This window comes from Fonsecaea multimorphosa (assembly GCF_000836435.1).
Source record: "Fonsecaea multimorphosa CBS 102226 unplaced genomic scaffold supercont1.3, whole genome shotgun sequence".
Taxonomy (NCBI): Eukaryota; Fungi; Ascomycota; class Eurotiomycetes; order Chaetothyriales; family Herpotrichiellaceae; genus Fonsecaea; species Fonsecaea multimorphosa.
Genome location: NW_015971637.1, coordinates 1704482 through 1724152, shown reverse-complemented (window position 1 = coordinate 1724152; position 19671 = coordinate 1704482). Strand labels below are relative to the sequence as shown.

The window sequence follows — 19671 nt, the reverse complement described above, 5'->3', positions numbered from 1 at the left end:
TATTCTTTGTCTCCTATTTCCTGTCATACACTCCCTCTTTCTCCTTCTTGATCTCCAGGATGGACCTCTACTTGTATGGCAGATTGGCGTCACGAACACCATCCAGGCACATCCTCCACGCGCAGTCCTTCCCTGCTCTTTCCCTATGTACGCCGAACGAGACGCGCCTGCGATGTCGAGAAGGTGGTTTCGGGAACGAAAGTCTCCGACCGATACATCAACATCGCACAGCGCATACACGGCGCAACATCACATCCACAGCTTACGATACCGCAGAAACCGACGCGGAGGCCTCAGATAGGCGCTCGCCCAGGCCATTGGCATGCGTCCCGTTAAATTCCCTCGTGCGGTCATATATCATCACCTCGATCTCGTCCGTTCCCTTTCTGCTTCGTCCTTCGTTAACAGCCATGACCTTTCTCGCTCATACAAAGTCGCCTCTATTCAACCCTGATCGCAACCCCATCCTTCACTCACTCCTCAAGCGCACCTTTTATGCCCAGTTCTGTGCTGGCGAGACTCCGTCAGAGGTTCGAAGGACAATTGCAAACTTGAAAGAGACCGGCTTCAAAGGGGTCATTCTGGGTCACGCGAGAGAGGTGGTCCTGAGCGAAGAAGAGGTCGATGGCTTGAATGTGCCCCAGAACGTGGCAGAACAAGCTCAAGTCGATGCTGAGGAAATTGCCACATGGAGACAAAACACCATTGACACGGTGGACCTTGCCCAGCAGGGCGACTTTGTGGCGCTGAAATTCACTGGAGCTGGACGTCAAGCGCTCCGACATCTCAAGGAGACAATTGCGTGTTCGACAGAGTTCGAGGAAGCTGTGCACGACATCTGCAAGCGAGCCCAGGAGAAAGGAGTTAAGCTTCTGTTTGATGCCGAGCAGGCATCGCTGCAACAAGGCATCGACAACTGGACAATGTACTTCGCAAAAAGGTACAACCGCGAACAGGCTTTGGTATACGGCACCTACCAGGCCTATGCTAAGAGAACCCCACAAAATCTGGCAAACCACCTTGATCTAGCTCGGCGAGAGGGCTTCGTCCTCGGCGTGAAACTGGTGCGAGGGGCCTATATGGGCAGCGATCCCCGTGAGCTGTTTTGGGCCACCATCGAGGAGACGCACAAATGCTACAACGGCATCGCGAGGAGCATCCTGCAACGGCGATACCAGGGCATCCTGCAGCCTGTGGAGGGAGGATCAACGGAGTTCCCCCGGGTCGCTCTCGTGCTCGCCACCCACAACGCTGAATCGGTGAGACTAGCCAGCGAACTTCGAGATGAGCAAGCACGCACTGGCGAACCCCGGATCGATTTGGCATACGGCCAATTGATGGGGATGGCGGACAATGTCAGCTACGAGGTGGTACGGCTGGCCAGGACCCGTTTAGCGTCGCACGACAGCAACCACAGCGTGGAGGTTCCAAAGGCATATAAATATTTGGTTTGGGGCAAGATGGGAGAATGTATGAAATATCTCCTTCGTCGCGCCCACGAAAATCGAGATGCCATGACCCGGACAATCGAAGCACGACGGGCATTGGGTCGCGAGTTGGGCATCAGAATGGCGTTTTGGCGCTGAGAGGCACAAGACACCACGATTGGAAGGTTGAAACAGAAAATATGGATCATGCTACATTGGCACATGTGGAGGTTCCCACGGCTTTACGAGCAGCTGGTCTGAGATGATTTTTATTTTCTTTGGCTCTTATCTGCAGGTATGGTGTTATCAAAGTGCTGGAATCCAGATGTCCATGGGCCACGGACCACGAACCATGGGCCATGGGGGCTGGTGGAGCAATGGAGCAATGGAGCAAAGGACCAAAAGAAGGTGGTGGCCAGACATACAAATGAGAGGAGATTCCCACCGGGACTGGAGGAGCAAACAAACTCCCACACCTTCAGTCTCTCAGTTCTAAGAAATTTACAGGAACCCAGTCCATCGAAATCTTGACATCTGAAAGAGAAAATCAATCGGGTAGCTGCTGCTTGATGCGAAACCTGCAAATCTACGCTGCTGTTTCTGATCTGTAGCGGGAGCCTTCCTTGACTTCTTTGTTTTCCAGTTGCCAGGTTCCAGGCATCCAAAAGTGAAGTGGCGACACGAACACATTTTGTTTACTGCCTTGGACTTCAGGAGAAGAAGCTCTATTGAACCCCTTCGCACGCACCCTGTCTTTGTACCGGACCCTCGTCAGAGTTGTTGAGACACATCTCCCACTCTCCCTCCTCCCCTCCTTCTACCATGATGCTCTCCAGATATTCCTGCTCCTCCACCACCTCCAGCCCAACCTGGCGCAGCCTCGGTCACCCCTCCAACCACCCAATCTATTCTCCTTCTCTCATCTACAGTGACGCCAGTAGTGAAGACTCTGAAGTTCGTTGACACCCTCTTCCCTCTCCTACCCATCCTCGTTCCCTCCTGATCCCGCGCAAGGCGAAGGCGAACCCGTACTAATCAGGCATCAACACAGGACATGATGGCAATCGGAAACGACCCTCTCCATGTCAGCGATGTTATGGCGGATGCCCTGAGCCACTTGAACAGAGTGGTGGAGCATGTAAGGAACGGCTCTTCCCCTGCTGCAGCACGCTGGACTAATCATGGAACAAGCTGCGAGGCGAAGGTGAAAATGAAGCAGCGAATGGTATCGCACGAGACGTCCACTCCATGCTTGACACGTTCAATCAGACTACGGCTCCTTGGTCCATTGAGAAATTCCACATGAACTCTATCCCTGCCACCAAAGCTCAACTGCTCCCCCAAAATGGCAGCGCAGCTCGTCCTGCTACAAGATCCAATACTTCCTCCACTTGGGCAGCCGTGGCTGCAACCGACATCCCAAGCAACAATCGTTTGGTCAAGTTTGGACCATCCGATGGATTAAAGCGACACATCACCGAGCAAGCCTTGAACAAGGGTCAGCCGCGGGAGGAGGACTTCCGTTGCATCTGGATCTACGGCTGGTCCAAAGATAAGCCCTTGAGCATGGTGACGGAACGAATCAGCACCGGTGCCATCTTTTCCATGGCATACGTGGAGCAATATGAGGCCGTCTGTGTCATCTTCCAATATTCCGGCGCAGCCATGGTGTTCATGAACGAAGAAGCTGAAGCCGTTCATGACTATGGCTGTGGCTTGTTCGGACAGGGCCATGCCGTCAAGTATGGCGAGCCATATCCAGAGAACGATGACCTTGTTCGAATGCAGCCCCCGACCAACGAGCGCCGTCGCCTGACCTTTGCTCGTCAACAGCTATTCACTAATGGTTTGACTGAGGAGAGATTCAAGAGGGACCTTACCGAGCTTGTCGGACGACATAATGTCGAGTTGGTATGGCTGTTTAACACTGGCAATGGTAAGTCGGCGCCAATCCCTGCCCATTCTTGCTGGCCTGACTTCTCTCCCTCAGCTACTGCAGTCTTTTCATCTACTGTCATTGCCCGTATTGTCCGAGACGAGTTTCTTCGTCGTTCGAGGCGGCCTGGGCCCTACCAAGAGGTCCAGGTTGGGTTTTCTCACGACCCCTGCGAACGTCCCATGAACTTGATTACCCAAATACCTTATCCCGGAGCAGGCCCCCGAGATCGCAGCAACAGTGGAAAGTCTGGATCAAGTTGCCGTTCATACAACCCGAATGCCGCAAAATTTATCCCAGGCGTTGGTGTCCGTGCCCGGAAGGGGACCGACTCTGATGGTTGGCAGACTGTCCAACGCAAACGCTGAAGAGGTGGCTTTTCATTTGTCTCCTCGGATACTCACTCCTTTCTTAAACTATTTCTTTTTGCACAAGACTGTCATGAGCATGGAATATCGCAGGCATACGGACAGCCCAATGCATTGCTCTCAAGGGTATACTGCAGGTCATTTCAGCGGTGAAGCATAGCGAAACGAAGGTGACATGGTGCACAGACAGGGCATTTGCTCAACGGGACATCTGGACATGGGGATATCAGCACATTGATACATACAGGACAGCTGGGTCGAGTGCTAGAATGGACGACAGAACGTTCGACGGAATGGTGTATGGTTGCTTTCCCTCTCTCCTACGTGTATGCCTCCATATTTGGCAGTGTCATAAACCCAGAAGGGGCCAGAAAGTTGTTACTTTTCCTTCTCTTGATCCTTTCGCGTTTTCTCCTCTTCCTCTGCACCGCCTATCTTTGTCCACGACTTCCATCTAAAATGCTGAAATCGCCCTTGGTATTCAAGTTGAGATTGGACGCCAGCAATGTTGTATCTTGTCCCGTCGGCCTTACCATGCGAACACTGGTTCTTCCGGGCGCCTTCCGCCCCACATGTATCTCCATCCGTCCCTATTCGCTATATTCCCGGCATCGCTGGCCCTAGAGGGCAGGTCTGGGGAGATCAAGCACAAACGGCTCAGAACATGGAATTGGCAGGTCTCAATGCTCCAAATTCGAATGACGGGCTAGGGTGGTCTCGAACACGGACAATGTAGAGACAGTGCTCTTCTCTGCACAAATACTGCAAGCGGACGACAGAGTCTAAGGAGTGTTTTTGTTAGTTTTTCCCCCCTTTTTTCGAATTCTTCAATTGCTAGCTATATCCGCCTGACTAGGGGCTGTCTAGGACGACAAAATTTCAGCTACATGAACAAAGCAGCTTTCTCCCCATGATCACTTTGATATCTTCCAACCCCCAGAGCCTTGCTCCTCATCAATGCCCCGTGGGCAATGCCGTACAGTGGGGATTCTGGATCTTGCGTAAAATGCCAAAAGAGTGGACGTGGCAGCAGCAAGAGAACTCTCCACAGCGAATTTGAAAAAGGCTATTTAAAAAACAGGGGGAGGCCTATAACTTGGGCGACGGCAATCAATGCAGATATTCCCGGAACCAAGCCGCAGCGGCATTCTTGGCTCGTTCCAGGCCCTTTTTCTGCTTGGGGTCCTTGGTGTCGCCTCGCGTCGCGAATCCATGGGCTAAACCGGGGAAATATTGGTAGTCGTACTCGATGTTCAACGTGGGCAGCGTCTTCAGAGAGTACTCCTTGAGTTCGGGGGTGTAGAGGGGATCTTCTTCCGGGGCGAGGATCTGGGTCGGGACGCCGAGGGCGTCGATCTCTGCTTTGTCGAGCAGGGATGGGTGGGCCGTGGAAACGCAATCGATGAGGTTGTTTCCTGTTTTCCAAGTTTTATCAGTCACAGGTCCAAAGACAATTTCCAAACGATTTTTGACGGCGACGTCCACGTCCACTCCCAAAGTCAAGTACACCGACAGAGAGGGGTTTCCTAAAACTGACCTTTGGCAGCTAATCGAAAGACGGCCCAACCGCCATAGCAAAACCCAATGGCGCCGACTTTTTTATAGCCCAGATCCTTTTTCAGGGCCGTGGCACAGGCAAAGATCTCGGGCTGTCTGACTTCCTTGTTGTTCTTGCCCAGGAATCCCATCACGTCGAATGGCTCGCTGTTTGCGTGCTCGCCGGTGCCCATCAAGCGGTCGGGAGTGACGATGTCGCCGCCGAAGCTGGAGCGGAGACTCGAGTGTTAGAAGAATAAATACGGAGTTACCAGCCAAATAATTCTTGGACCATGCGTGAAAGGGGATAAATGCTTGGATATCGGATACTGGGGCAACGTTTGTGCTCGTGCTCGTGCTCGTGCACCGGCTAACTTCCGGTTTTCTTTAGGGTACTCACAAATCAGGTAAATAGACTGTAACGTCTGCCTCCTCGGCATAGTGGTCTGCCAGTAGTCGAGCATTGTTCAAGGTCCAGCCGAAAATATCGTGGACGATAAGAACCGCGGATTCCTTGTTCGTGCCCGTGACATAGGCCTTGTTGTTTGCAAGCGTGGCTTCGTGGCCTTTGGGAGTACCGTCCCACCGGAAGCCGGTGACGCAGCAGCTGGCCATTATGGGGGGATTGTGTTGAGAGGGTGATATTGCTCAAGGAAATTTTATACTGAAAAAGGGTCCCTAGTTAGATGGGTGGGATTTGAAGCGATTGAGACGGCGGACAAAACTTGAAAGGAACGACAACAGGATAGATATAGAGAGAACGTTCTCGGAACTAGAAGAGGGGACAGGACCCGAGGGGTAAGTCCGTGCTATGGGTGCGTGGTGTTTTAGCCTAGCATTATTAATGCCGATAAGCCGAACACACAGAATAGGAAGTCCACCAGGCGCAAGGAACCAATGAGGAGGCGCGAAGCCCAGCCTTATATACACGCGGCCACCCACCTGCCTGAAACAGAGACCCAGCCGAGTATCTATGCAGGTGGTTTTTTTTTCGCTGAACCCATTCTCTGCTAAAACCACACACATGATATCCATGGATATACAGATATGATGGCCCTTGCGATCCGAAACGAGGTCTTCCGGATAATGACTCTATCATGCAACCAGAATAGCTAATAGGCCAGGGATGTGCTAGACCGCTGCACCACGCCATCGATTCTGTTTAATGGCCTGTTCTCGAAGGCGAAGGCTTTGTTCTTGACGTGAAGGAGGCATGATATAATGAGGTGCGGTGCATGATCGAGAACTAGGTGAATCACAGCAAGAGAGATGCCAACGTGCGCATCAAGAAGGCTAGGGGAACCTGACGCTGCGGAAGGTGCGGTTGAGCAGGGGCACGTATTCTCACAAGAACCATTCGCGTCGACAGAGCTTGGAGTTGATGTCGTCCAAACATCGAGGCTTGGGATCAAATTTGAGGCCAGAAGCTACTAGACCTCTCGGACAGTTGCTGGACCATTGGCCCTTTGCTTTTCCTTTCTCTCTCCGTACCCTCGCAGCCGTCCCGGTCGATCAGAGGAGAAGTAAGCTGAAAGCGGCCGCCACCGCCGCTCGTTCTTCAGATCCCTCAATCACAGGAACGGAAAGCCCTGTCGCTTCCCCGCTCGATCAGAACTACCTTCTACTGGGTAGCGGACTGGCGGGACGAGGAGCTTACGGGTAACTCTACTAGTACGAGTACGGCAATCAAGTACCTACTTCGGAACAAGCACTTCGGATGGGCGCGCGTGGGGGGTTTCAATGGATGGGAGACAGAAGCACGCATGGGGTTTCAGCTTTACAAGGCACTTTTAAATGGGTCAGTCACATAACAATGTCGTGATCCCCGAAGCCAAAGCTTTATAATTGTCCGACCCATTGCTGGAACAAGAATCCCATAGGACCGAAGGCCAATGAGGGCGAGATGGTGGTTTTCTAGCTTCAAAGAAGTCCGGGAAATCAAGGCACTAAGGGGCATCTGTTCGATGCTGAGTGGCTGGCTTGGTGGCAGAAGGAATGTCTGGGATCTCGTATCCCGTATCCTCTTCTCTGGGGCAATAAGATGAGACTGTCTGGGGGAAGCCTAGGTCACAAGTGCCCCCGAAGATTCACCTTGGCCCCGGGGGAAACGTGGCAAATGCCTAGGCATGACGGAGCTGCTGGTGCCCCCTAAGTTTTAACTAGAGTCAAAGGGGCTGGTCCACGACACCCGGGGCGCCTATTTCCTTCCAACTCTCACTGTGGGTGACTGGTACCCCGCAACCCCGAACCCGGGCCCCTTTAGACAGCGAGCCAGTGACAAGACACACCCAGCTCCTAAGGTGCGGTTCCGCGTGAGATGTTCATCTTTGGAACATGCATCAGGAATTAACTTTGTGCAAAGAAGCCCTATCCTTGTTCAGTGTCGTCGCTGCCGGCATCCTCCCACCATCCTGATCCCACCTCAACAAATCCTCTTCAGTCGCCATGCGCCAGTCTCCCTAACAACAAATCCAACCTACCCTTAACCATGGCCACGCATACGCCCACGCTCAGTCAGGGAGCCGGTGCCGCCGCCGCTGCTGCTGCAGGACCTCCCGACAACACACACGAAACCCAAGGCGGTGTCTCGTCACGCCGTTTGAAGAAGCGGGAAATCGACCGACGATGTCAGCGTCAAGCTCGCGAACGCACAAAGTCCCGCATCGCCTACCTCGAGGGTCTCGTGGAGGAGTTCCGACGCCAGGACTCCAGCGGCCAGGTGGCCACGCTGTTGAAGCAGTTGAAAGAGGTGGAGTCGGAGAGAGACCTCATGGCCAAGACGTTGAAGGACATACAAAAGGCGATGCAGACACATAAGCCACTCAACAAGCCGATGGTCGAGGAAGAGGTGGATGACAAGAGCTCAGTGCTTATGGCGAGAATGGCCTACGACGAGGCAAGTGTCGAGAGGAGGTCGAGTGTTACACCTCTCCGAGACGATGCTCCTCTAGCCTTCCAGCAGCCCGAAGCTGTGGAAATACAACAGTCAGGAACCAGCCCGGCGAGGAATTTCGAGCTGGCCACTTTCTCGCCCACACCAAGCTTACCATTGCAGTGTCAAGATCTTCTCTTTGCGCCGGAAGTGGTCCCCTTGCAGTCCGATGGAACCCATTCTCCCTCCCAGGTCATGGTGCAAGCCAAGGGTGTGAAAGAGCAGGAGCCCAACCCGATGCCGAGCAGCTGGAACGACAACTGGGCTGTCCCGCGACATTCCTGCTCATGCCACAGCTGTCACGATCGTAAACCCGGCCGTCGTTCCGTCTGGCGGGGGAACTACTGGGCTTACGCAAACGAGGTGCTAAGCGAACGCTTCGATTGGAACGATGAAGTGGCCCCGGAATCGGACGACCTGTGCGACGATGTCCCAATTCGTGCGCTGATCGAAGGGTGGGATGCCGTAGCAAAGCGAGCTCCCTTGCACCCGTCGTGGAAAATCCTGCGCCGCATCGACGAGACCCTGTTCGCCATGTGTCCCAACACCGAACGTCTCGCCATCATGCGAGCAATGCACACGCTGTTGCAATTCCACACGTCCTCGACCTTTGATCGCTACGCACGGCTCCCGCCATGGTACATGCGTCGCCCGTCCCAGAAGATCGCTCATTCCTACGCCATCGACTACTTCGCGTGGCCCGGCGTGCGGGAACGTTTCATCTTCAACGAGCACGACTATTGCGGCAACGAGTTTTGGCATCTGTTCTGCAAATCCCTCCGGATCCTGTGGCCATACGAGTTTCGGGATTGCTATACTCGGGAAATCGAGACCGGGCTGTACAAGTTCTCCCCAATGTTTGATCAGCGACTGAGGGACATCAAGAGTTGGACCATGGGGCCGGATATCTTTAACAGGTTTCCCGAGTTGTATAGCGACATGCCGGCGTTCAACAACATTCCCCAGTCACCATGTTCGTCCACAGGCAGCCTGATGCCTGCACAGGTGCAGCCCCCCGCAAAGAAGGCGAGATTGCTTCCACCGTCTCCGTCACCAAGACAAACCCAGACCCAGAGGGGCTACGTTATCGAGGAGGAAGAGGAAGAAGTCAAGCCACCTCCGGCGGGCAGCCAATTTATCCCTGTCGAGAACCTGCACTCGCACGTCGTTCAGACACCTCAGCAGCAGGCCCACCAGGAACACCATCGCCAGCAGTCTCACCATCATGGGTCGACTTTGAATCCCCATTCATACAACCCAGCAGACTTCAACCCGATAATGGCACTGGATGCTTTCTCATACGGTGGGATTAGTGACGCGGACTTTGCATCTGCATATCATTCTGAGTTGATCGAGGGCTATCCGAACCTGATCTTTTGAGCGGGGACGGTGAATGCTTAGCATCGGTGCGAGGACGGACGGTCTCGAAGTGGAGAGTGTTAGGATTTCCTTCACATGTACTTGGTGCCTGACAACACCGAGAAGGCAAATGGTGGCTGGGCCCGAGACGACCTGGACCGGATGCCGAAGTTGGAAATCCCCATTAGGGAGCCTCGTGCGCGCCGGTGTATATACTCTGGAATAGGTACGGCATAAATGGCGAAGTCACTTCAGACACATCCGTCAAGCAACAGATATGAGGATCATCCATTCTCTATTTGGTCGCTGACGATCCAAAACGCGCAACACCGCTGTATGAACCTGTCGTTTCAAAAGAAGCCGGTACGACGCTCTCGCAGCCCTTCCGCGTCGCAGTCCTTTCTGGGAACCTGCGTCTCAAGTCGTGCATGATTTGCAGGCCCTGAGGGACTAAGGTATCGTTTGCGGCGCGCCACGAATCGACGAGATTGAACCAGATCCAGAGGGAGGACGACTTCGTCCCTCTCAATCTTTTCGAGCTCGTCCGTCGCCATCTCCGTTTGCCGACCATTGCTCTCCTGCGCCACATTTTCTTCGCTATCGAATGGAGAAACGAAATTTGGACTAAAAATGGGCGCCGTCAAGGGCTTTTGGTCTCGCTCGTCTCGCGGCACCAGTCGTCAACTTCGTTCGGCTCCCGTTGTATACGGCCGTCACGGTCCTTCATAGGCGAGAAGGTATGCAGACAATACAGCAACGGCGCCAGTACGGTCATCTTCTCCAGATTCGGCTTCACTCACCTCTGCATGCTGAGCGACGCCATAACCCGGGACAAAGTAGTCCAGGGTATCAGATGGCGAGCCTTTGCGAGGCAGTCCGCTGATCGGATATCACGCCAACACCCCAGAGTAGACTTTTCTTTTATTGGATTGAATCAAACTTGTAGTCCGAAACAGAGCGCCGCCGGGAGGTTGAGCTTGGCAATGCAGAGTCAGAGTCGGCATTCGACCGTATAGGAGCAGACCGGGGAGGAGCTGCGCATAAAGTACATACATTAGAAGAGGAAGGGACGTGATCCATGGTGTCTTCGTCCAGAAGGAGGAGCATTGGAAGCAGATATTGAAACGTCCCGGCTGGACAGAGACGATGGGGAGCTGAAGGAATGTACCTAGGTATGGATGGATGGATGGATTAATGTCAATGCCAATTCGATATTACGAGCTGCGTCAAAACATCCGATTCGAGTTTTTGTCTTAAAATGTGATTAACAAACGGTCTGGACTGTTGTGGCCAGCCCTCGGGATTGATATCACCCCTTTGCTCGACTTGCGTTGGACAATACGACAGATGGCTATCGGAGACAAAGTGGTTGTCTTATCTTCATTGCCCTTTTTGCTACCTGCAGGTCCGATCCATATCTTACATAAAACCCCACGCATCCATGAATGACCCCTACTTTCCTCCTCCCTGTTGGGAACTTTGTTTTCCCTTATTGTGCAAATCAACCGCCCGAAGACACACCTTGCTTAAACGGGCACACACAGACAGACCAACCACGCTTGCAAGTTGAATATCCCGCAAAATGACGGCTGCTCAAGCAAATGCATCCTCCCGGTCGGCCCAAATGTCTTCCAACTCATTAAAGCTGCTGAAATGCACGGGCCGGTGCAGATCGTCGTAGAACCGGCGGGGCGTGTCGATCTTGACGTACACGGGCCGCTTCTCGACGGTCGAAAACTGCGCGCCCATGAAACTGTAATTCCACACTTCGGTCTCCGGGACGAGGAAATAGCCCCGGATCTTGTCGGACAGGAGAAGTTGGGTTTTGATCCCGAACGAGGTCGAAAAGCCCGCGGGGCTGTCGGACTGGGTGTCCTTGTTCGAGGCGCCCCACGTGTATCCCTGTGGAGTGAGGGTCCAGGAACTGAGGGAGACGGAACCCGGGGTGAACGACACGGTCAAGGTGATGGTCTTTTTGTCCCAGCTGGGATGTTGCGCCATCAGTCGCGAATGCATCGTCACATCCGCTGCGGTCATGTAGGGTGTCTCGTTGCCGCTCACCGTGTGGATGATTCCAAGCGGTTCCATCGTCTTGAGATACTCGTGTTGCGGAAGCTGGTGTGGTAGTTGCACCTCTCGCGTCGACCCGACCTGCGGAACCATCACGATGGTGCGGATTTCCTTGACCTGATCGTTGTCCGGCGGTGAAGAGCCGTACAGATATCCGGCCACCTGGACCCGCAGATCCGCAATTGTGATGAATTTTTTGAGTATGTTCTTAGGCAGGACATACGTGTACGCGTCGTCCGCTTCGTGAATGTCGTCGCTGGAGATGTAGATGTTGTTCGCCCGAGTCCTCAGGTTCGATGTCGCAATCGCCCGTGTCCGCCATTCCGTCTTGGAGGCAAAGGACTGTTGCTCGTATTGCGACGTCGTCGTCACAATGATCTCCTCGCCTCGAACATTTTGCGTCTTGGTGGTCACCGCAGTCAATTGTTGCTGCTCTTGTTGCTGCTTCTCAATCTCCGCCGCTTGCTGGCGTTGCATCGACGGCGCACTAATCTCCATTCCGAGAATGATATCGCGGACCTGTTACAACTTATCAGTATATACTTTTCATGGACTTTTCTGAGGGTGTGGTGGGGTTTGTCTTACCTCGCTACTCGTCAGAGACTGGACGTTGACATTGTTCTTCTTGCCATAATCGTTCAAGATAAGATCTCTCAGTTGAACTTCGACCTTGATCCAGTCTTCGTCCGAAAGAGTAGGCCATATGTGATGTGCTTGAGTAATGACAGTTTTGTCAGGTCGGAGAAGCAGCTTCGTCTTGTCAGTGTTCACATGCAATGCGCGGAGAATGAGTATCAGTCTGGAAAACGCGGTGTACGACGATATTGACTTCAACCAGTCGTCGTATAGATTGAACAGAACCATTTGTGGCTCCTTGGCTTGTAGAATCATGTCGGCCAGCTTTTCCACCTTCATCGCAGCCTGGAATGGCAACTGGAGCTCCGAAGCTCGGATCGAAACATTCGGGAAATCCAGAAGGTGCACTTCGAGCGGATCAAGGAGGCCTTTCCGCGTAACGATCAGCTGTTTGGGCTGTTCTTCCACGGGCAAAGACCTGATCAGTGCGGCGACTTCTTCGGCAGTCTTCCATTTAGCCAACTGTCCCAGACGCTTTTGACCAGCCCACACACTGGTGTGGATAATCTTCAAGAACAACTGTCCGGTCTTTGGGTTGAACACGAAAACGGCGCCGTTGATAGGTTTTGTCGTCAAATTGCCCTCAAATGTCTTATGGATAGTTACCCGATAGACATTGGTGTCATCAATGAACAATTGAGTCTGGTTGCTGAACAGTTCCGAATAGTTCTGAGAATTCAAGAACTCTTGAGTGCTTTCGGACGCGTACAGTTGGAGACCTTTCCTGATACGCTCGCGGAGCACGTAGAGCGCCGGATTCGCTTTCATTATCTTGGCCATTGCTTGTTGGACCAACGCCTTCAGGCCAGGGAAGTATTGCCCGTATGCAGAATACAGATTGTACGCGAGGTCAATAGCTACCATCAAACCAGTCGCTGAGGGGTAGATGCTCATGCTGTCAGTAGTGTAGTCGAGGTACTTGGCCCGGACGTAGCGTTCAATATCGTGAGAGTCGTAGTCGCCGTATCGAAGTTGGACGTCGACATAGAACTTGTTTGTTGTCGTGGCTTCGATCTGATCCTTCGTATCAAAGAGGAGGGACGGTCGGGTGACATTCCACTTGTGACTCGCAAACAACAGGATATCTGCACAAGAACTGTTCATCTTGTACGATTTTCTCGGGTGGATAGTCTCTTTCTGAACAGTTTCGATGCCCAACTGTTCAAGTTCTTGGTCGAAGACCTGGCACAGGTCCATGACAACGCTTTCGTGGATCTTCTGCCACAAGTGAGCTCTGAAGATCTGGATCAAAGAAATCTTCAGTGTCGGAATTTTGCCATGCAAGAAAATGCCAGTCAGGTCAAGCTGGACCTGGAAACCAACGTACACATTGGCGCCTATAAATGTCCATTAGCACATACAGACAAAAATACGTTTCGGAGGAGGGAAGAACTCACGATTGATCGTCGGTGACCACCACAGGGTAAAGCGACGGTTGGGGATCTGATTGAGACCGGAGCGCTGCGCATTGGTAAGCTTCTTGAACTTCATTGACTCTTCGAAGCCGCTGTTGTGCAGGACGACGTAATCATGTCGTAGATACAGCTGATCTTTATCAACTCGGAAGCCTGACCACTTTGTAGACTTGGCCTCAAGGTCGATGCTTCGGATGGCGTAGTTGAAACAGGGAGCGCGCGATCTTTCCAGCGGCTTCTTGCGGGCGAGCAGACATGGTAATTCATGAAGATCTCCGCTGATGGAGGCCGTAAGCATTCCTGATACCGGCAGCGTTTGTGAACCCAACAATCGTTCCGCCTTTGTTGCCCTGGATGTTCTCACTGAGAAACCCAGTGACCTCGCCAACGTAACAACATCCCAGAAAAGAGTCGCATGCCATTTCTCACTTTGGGCAAACCTCAGCGTGCCAGACCTTCCGGAGATATGATACGAACCGTCAGAATCGATGATGCCAGCGAGTACAGCCAGGCGCACAGCTCGAGAATTTTTCATGTAGACCTCGGGGATGTGCTTCGCATCCATCTCCGGGCATTTTCCATTGCGCCTCTGACGCACCCCATTGTACATGGATAAGTGGCGACAACTCACGTCGCCTAGCCAGAGCCCGACCAAATAGGGGTTGATCGGCACATCTTGTTCGGGGTACTCAAACCCAGCGCATCTGAAGAGCCTGTATTTGCCCCTCTCCGATGGCTCCAGTGATGCGAAATCGCGGGCAGTCATTGTCTCAGTCTCCCACTGATCTGCTGCGGTCACCTTGGGAAGGTCTTTGCGGAGGCTGCGATGGAGGACCAAGATATGGTTCGGCGTGACGACTAGGTCTTCCCTCTTGCCGAATTTGATGCGATACAGTCGATCCGACCCGGTCACTTTATTGAACGCCCTTCGAGGGCCACCGTCCGGGCCCAGAAGTAGATCCCCTTCCTGGACGTCTTCGACGGCGACCTTGGATCCATCATACCGTAGCAGCATAGTCCCGTTGGCAAGACATGCTCTCTCCCAGAACAGACCCTCCCACGACGGGAAAGCTGTTGCCTTGAACAAGGTATGTTCCAAAATTGTCTCGACACCGCCCAAGGCTTGAATGACGTCGGTTCGATAAGCGTTCAGATTCCAGAGTTTCCCGTCGTGTCTCTGACTCGTCCACCAGAAAGGGTTGCTCTTCATCAGTTGATATTGCTTGAACTCTGTACGAGCCCTGAAGCCTTTGTCGAAGCTCAAGGTGCTCCGGTCTTTCTGGAACAGAGTGTTGATGCGCGGAAGACCTCTATCCCAGCTGTCCTCCAAATCTTCGAGAGTAAGTCTCCGATTCTGCTGATTGGCTTCCATCCGCTTCTGAGAATATTCGGTCCAGACTCGCTGAGAATCGATGAATTCGGCTTCCCAGGGGATGATGTATCGGAAGATATTGGGAATCAGGGTTTCCTCGTCGTGAGACATGCCAGCTCGATAATGAGTAACACCAGTATCAGTTTGCTTCGACCATCGCTTGTCACTAGTCGGAATCAAAATGTGAGACCCTGAGATCATGCCTAGGCCACCCAGCTCCTTGGGCGTATAGAACACAGCCGGGGGGAAACGAGAAGGCATCTTGGAGTTCAGGCCAATCTTCACACGGGTCTGGATTTTGGTCTCGCACTTGACAATGGTGTCCAACAGGTTGACTGTGGACACAGCAGCCTCTCGGTAGTAGGTAAACAGAGCAATCAACGTCGTGTTCCACTTGTTTGCGATCTTGGTAAATGTCGTAGAGCCGGAGGACATCAATATTTGCCTGATGCGGTTGTTGAACTTCTGGATGTCTTCTTCTGTGACCTGCAAGAATGCGTAGGCGGTTCGCTCCTTGGTCTCATTGTTGGCCAGAGCCCAGACACTATCTTTGATGGGGAATTCGTCGTTCTGATTACGGATCTTGGGTAAGATCCTGACCTCGAAACCGCACATTGAGAATAACAGATTGGGGTTGTCCCGGGAGTAGACACTCGCGAACGTGTCATCCCATTCGATTGTGGTAATTGAACGAGGTAACCTGTTCTTCAAATCCCAGAATACGGCACGGCCAAGGTTGACGTCGTGTCTCATCAACCTCATCCTAGAATCTCGAGGCCAGCATTTTTTGTTCCGATACCCAATAACATTTTCAAAGTTCGGATCCGGCTGTTCGGTCAAGAAGCGCTGGATCAAATCCTTCGACTCCTCTGCGGTGAATCTGAAGAAGACCCAGATTTTGTCAATATATCGTGTGTACAGGCGAATAGGGTGTCTGGTCTCTGTTTCCCTGTCTCGGAATTGCAAGAAGTCATTCGGGCTCTGAGGCGGCCCGGCGAGCTCGCTCGCTCGTTGAAGGCCGAGGAGAAGCAGGTCGATGACCAGTCCGTAGTACTGGAAAACGAAGCCTGAGAACTGAAGACCTCTGATCATGCCGTAGCTATTCGTGTGGTTCATATCTTTGTAGTTCAGCTGGACATTGTTTTTCGAAGTGATATAATCGGCCAGATTGTGATCCATGATTAGTCGAAGCAGACGATTGAGCAAAGTCAAATCAATCTTCTCATAGACCTTGGAAAGCTGTGTTTCGATCATGACGTTACATTCTCCATCTGCAGTCTCCCAAACATTTGTCAAGTTGTTAATACCCTGGGCCCACTTGTAGACCAAAAGCGGTGGGACCTCTGAATCTGAAGGCTTGACCCACGATGGGAAGAGATGTCGGGTGTCAGCCTGATACCAAAGATATTGGTCGAGATATGCATCCGTGATCTTCTCGATTGGCTCGACATCATATACGGGATTGATTGAGCTGTAATTGTCGTTCATGTCGATTCCAACTTCTTTGAACGCCCGTTGAGTCAACAAGAAACGCTTGATTCTGGCTAGGGTAGTCCCGGGCGAATCGTACGCCTGTTCGATCAGGGCAAGCTCTTCTCTCTGACTCTGATTCAACCTGCCCTTAACAGAATAGGCCTCTCTCAGTCTCTCCAGGGCCAGGATCAGAATCTTCGTGTCATGTTTATAAGAGACACTGGGAAAGGGAATCGGTGAGAACTTCCGCGACTCAAGCCAGTGGACGGTGGTCGTGTAGATGGCGACAGCTTCCTCCGAGGAAACATATGGACCGTCTTTCATGTAATTATGCTGTCTCTCTTGTTCAGCTTTCAGCCACAATCGCGTCAGGCGACCAAGGTTCTTCTTGGCTACTGTCTTGTCGACAGTTGCGCCTCTCCTGATGCGCTCTCGGTTATAGTGAGCCACAGAGATCCACCAATCAGCCTTGCTTTTGACGTATCGCAAGATAATGTTCTCAATAGGGGCTGGTAAGCCTGGGACTTTCCAAGGAATATTGCTCTTCCAGCACCGCCACGCTTCGGAAAGATGCTGAAGTACGGTATTGACTTTGTTCTGTCTAATACCTTCAGGCATCATATCCATCAAGTCTGCCATGACCGACGCTCGGAGTTCAAGGTCGAAATGGGATTCCACACGTTGCTTTGTAACGGTCTTTGCAACACCTTTGCTGTGGCGGCCTTCAAATTGTCTGGACAACAAATTCCCAAGCCATCTTTCAAGAAGAGGAATAATGCCCCGCATGAAAAAGAGCCACACTCTCCAAGCTGGCGCCCAGAAGCCACAACCCGGACCTTTTCCGACAGGTCCAGAGTTGAAGCGATAATAGATCAAGTGCTTCAGGTCTTTGCACGATCTGATCTGGTGCATGAGCTTGTATTTGTACCGGTACATTCCCGTCAACTGTCCGACATGGTTGAAAGCATAGAGAATGCCGTCAGCCAGCTGAAACGCATCGATGTTGCCAAGTCTGTATTGGACTTGAGCATCGACAATGAGCTTAGTGAGTCTCAGAATCTCTCTCATCAAATGGAATGCATTACCAAATCTCGATTTCTTGCGTTCTTTTGTCGTCAGGGTCTTGACAGGTTTAAGGTTGAAGTTGTAGTCCAGATGCAGATACGTCAAGTTCTTCCGATGGATGAGGAGGTTCAGCATATTGAACCCTTGTCGGCAAACTTGTAGACCGGCCTCTACCCAGTCGATGGTCGTTTGCTGGAAGAACTTGGTGGATTTCAGCGTCTTGAGAAGATCTTGTTTGTTTTGCGCCTTGGGCTTCTTCCTGTGTAGCTCATTCAGAACATAGGTCTTCAGTAGTTTCTGGTAAGAAACTCGGACTTTGACCGGCTGGCCGGGCGGGCAGTGCTCCAGATACCACTGCTTGACCAGAGGCACATCCTGGGCACGAACCATTCTTCCAGATCTCCGATCAAATGGGAAAGGCGCCCACCACAATGCGATAGCAGAAGCTGTCTCGCTGGTGTACAGTTCCTCGTCTGCGAGGAATGGCTCAACATTGCCTGGGAGCTCGAATTCATCATCCTCATTATTGCCTTCGCCAAAGACTTCATCCTCGTGGCTGATGGTAATATTTTTTGGCGCCACTGACCTCGAAGAGATGGGATTGATGACGGGATCAAAATAGAAGGCTGGCAGGTTGGGATCCTCTGATCTTACGTAGACAACTTGAGGGTGGGAATACCACGAAAGTTTGACGCTCCGTGGTAGCGAGTTGTATAAGTAGGGAAACGCGACCCTGTATTCGGTCCGGATCGGCGCACGGAAGATGATTCGGTCGATTGCGTTGAACTCGCCGAAATCCTCGTCATTGGGGTCAATATCTTTGTATAAGGGCTCGAATCTGGGTCCACCGGGGATGGCAACGTTGAGAGCCTTCGCGGTGAAAAAGCTTTCACGATCGAACATGTGGAAATAATTCTTATCCACCACGTCGCTCAACAGCTGATGAGAAAGTCGGTACAGGGTAGCCATTTGCGGCAGCGTCAAGTTCCACGTTTTGTAACTCGGACCATTGACGTGCGGCGTGTCCAGAAGAGGCCGGTGATCATAGAACCATTCATACACGGGACCATCCTCATTCTCATCCAGTTCCATCTGAATAGGCTCCAAGGGCTCCACGTCTTCGATATTCTCTGACCAAGACAGCGGTGGTTCTTCGTCGTCGAAAGGAGGGAAGCGCATCCGCTTGAAGTGCCTTCTGTCGCTCTTCTCTCGTCTCATTGAAACCCACATAGTTGCCCACTGTGCGTGAAAGACCGGCTCGATGACTCGTGGGGTTTCATTGACGAGTGTCAGGCACCCATTGACATGGTACAATACTTTGACTTCCCTCGCACTCTCCCAGGGCATGGGCATGTTTTCCAGCAGCTTGAAGACTGCGTGCGGCATGTATTTCAAGGCGCCTAGGTAACTTCTTTTGTCGCTGCTGAATTTCTTCTGACTGACGTCTCCAATGTCTTTGACAATCTTCCTCAGATGCTCCGGCGGCATATCGGCCTTCTGCGTTTCCACAAAGCCGCCCTTCCTCTTTTCGCCGTACCGATTGCGCTGCGTACGGAGCCACTCTTTCTTCTTCTGTGCAAACTTTGCGACTCGAGGGTCGACTGGGGGACGATAACCTGGAGGTGGGGGGGCCATGCCAGGCGGAGGAGGCGGCGCTCCAGCACCCCATCCCGGCGGAGGAGGGGGTGGTATGGAAGCCATCCTATTGCTGAATGGCTGATGTTGACTGTTGTGACAGAAAAGATGAACTCGGCGCTCGATCTTGGAGATGTCTTTGAAAGTCGCTTACCATTTACGACACGCGGTCTGTCCTCTGCTTCGACCCCGGGGCCGATCCTTTTCACTCGTAGAGTCTCAGTCCTACCATCCGCCAGCCAGAGGTCTTGATGGATGGACTGCGTGAAATAATGGTTGACTTGAAAGCCGGGTTTGTCGCCTTCAAGTCCGCAGGAAAAGTTGAGATATCAAGTCGATTTTGCCCGCACACGTGACTTGGAACTTGAGAGGCAGGAAACCTTGGCGCCAAGACGGGAGATCATCGGCAGAGAAACTTCGCACACGGATTTTCGCTGAAGACGATCT

The 19671-nt window shown here is 52.4% G+C and overlaps 5 protein-coding genes across 5 annotated transcripts; 3 read left to right on the top strand and 2 right to left on the bottom strand.

Moving 5' to 3' along the window:
* Positions 1–410: 410 nt before the first annotated feature.
* Z520_02433 (uncharacterized protein) lies at positions 411–1586 on the top strand (the record flags this gene model as incomplete). Its single annotated transcript, XM_016772947.1, has 1 exon — positions 411–1586. One exon carries the CDS (start codon positions 411–413, stop codon positions 1584–1586), a length of 1176 nt encoding a protein of 391 aa, XP_016636417.1.
* Positions 1587–2484: 898 nt separating this feature from the next.
* Positions 2485–3731, top strand: Z520_02432 (uncharacterized protein; the record flags this gene model as incomplete). Its single annotated transcript, XM_016772946.1, has 3 exons — positions 2485–2565; positions 2619–3363; positions 3418–3731. The coding sequence occupies 3 exons, from the start codon at positions 2485–2487 to the stop codon at positions 3729–3731; spliced, it is 1140 nt and encodes a 379-aa protein (XP_016636416.1).
* Positions 3732–4841: 1110 nt separating this feature from the next.
* Positions 4842–5882, bottom strand: Z520_02431 (uncharacterized protein; the record flags this gene model as incomplete). Its single annotated transcript, XM_016772945.1, has 3 exons — positions 4842–5146; positions 5269–5495; positions 5668–5882. The coding sequence occupies 3 exons, from the start codon at positions 5880–5882 to the stop codon at positions 4842–4844; spliced, it is 747 nt and encodes a 248-aa protein (XP_016636415.1).
* A 1873-nt stretch (positions 5883–7755) lies between these two features.
* Z520_02430 (uncharacterized protein) lies at positions 7756–9579 on the top strand (the record flags this gene model as incomplete). Its single annotated transcript, XM_016772944.1, has 1 exon — positions 7756–9579. One exon carries the CDS (start codon positions 7756–7758, stop codon positions 9577–9579), a length of 1824 nt encoding a protein of 607 aa, XP_016636414.1.
* A 1572-nt stretch (positions 9580–11151) lies between these two features.
* On the bottom strand, positions 11152–19290 carry Z520_02429 (pre-mRNA-processing-splicing factor 8; the record flags this gene model as incomplete). The annotated part of the gene is made up of 3 exons (XM_016772943.1): positions 11152–12147; positions 12214–13601; positions 13662–19290. The coding sequence occupies 3 exons, from the start codon at positions 19288–19290 to the stop codon at positions 11152–11154; spliced, it is 8013 nt and encodes a 2670-aa protein (XP_016636413.1).
* Positions 19291–19671: the final 381 nt, after the last annotated feature.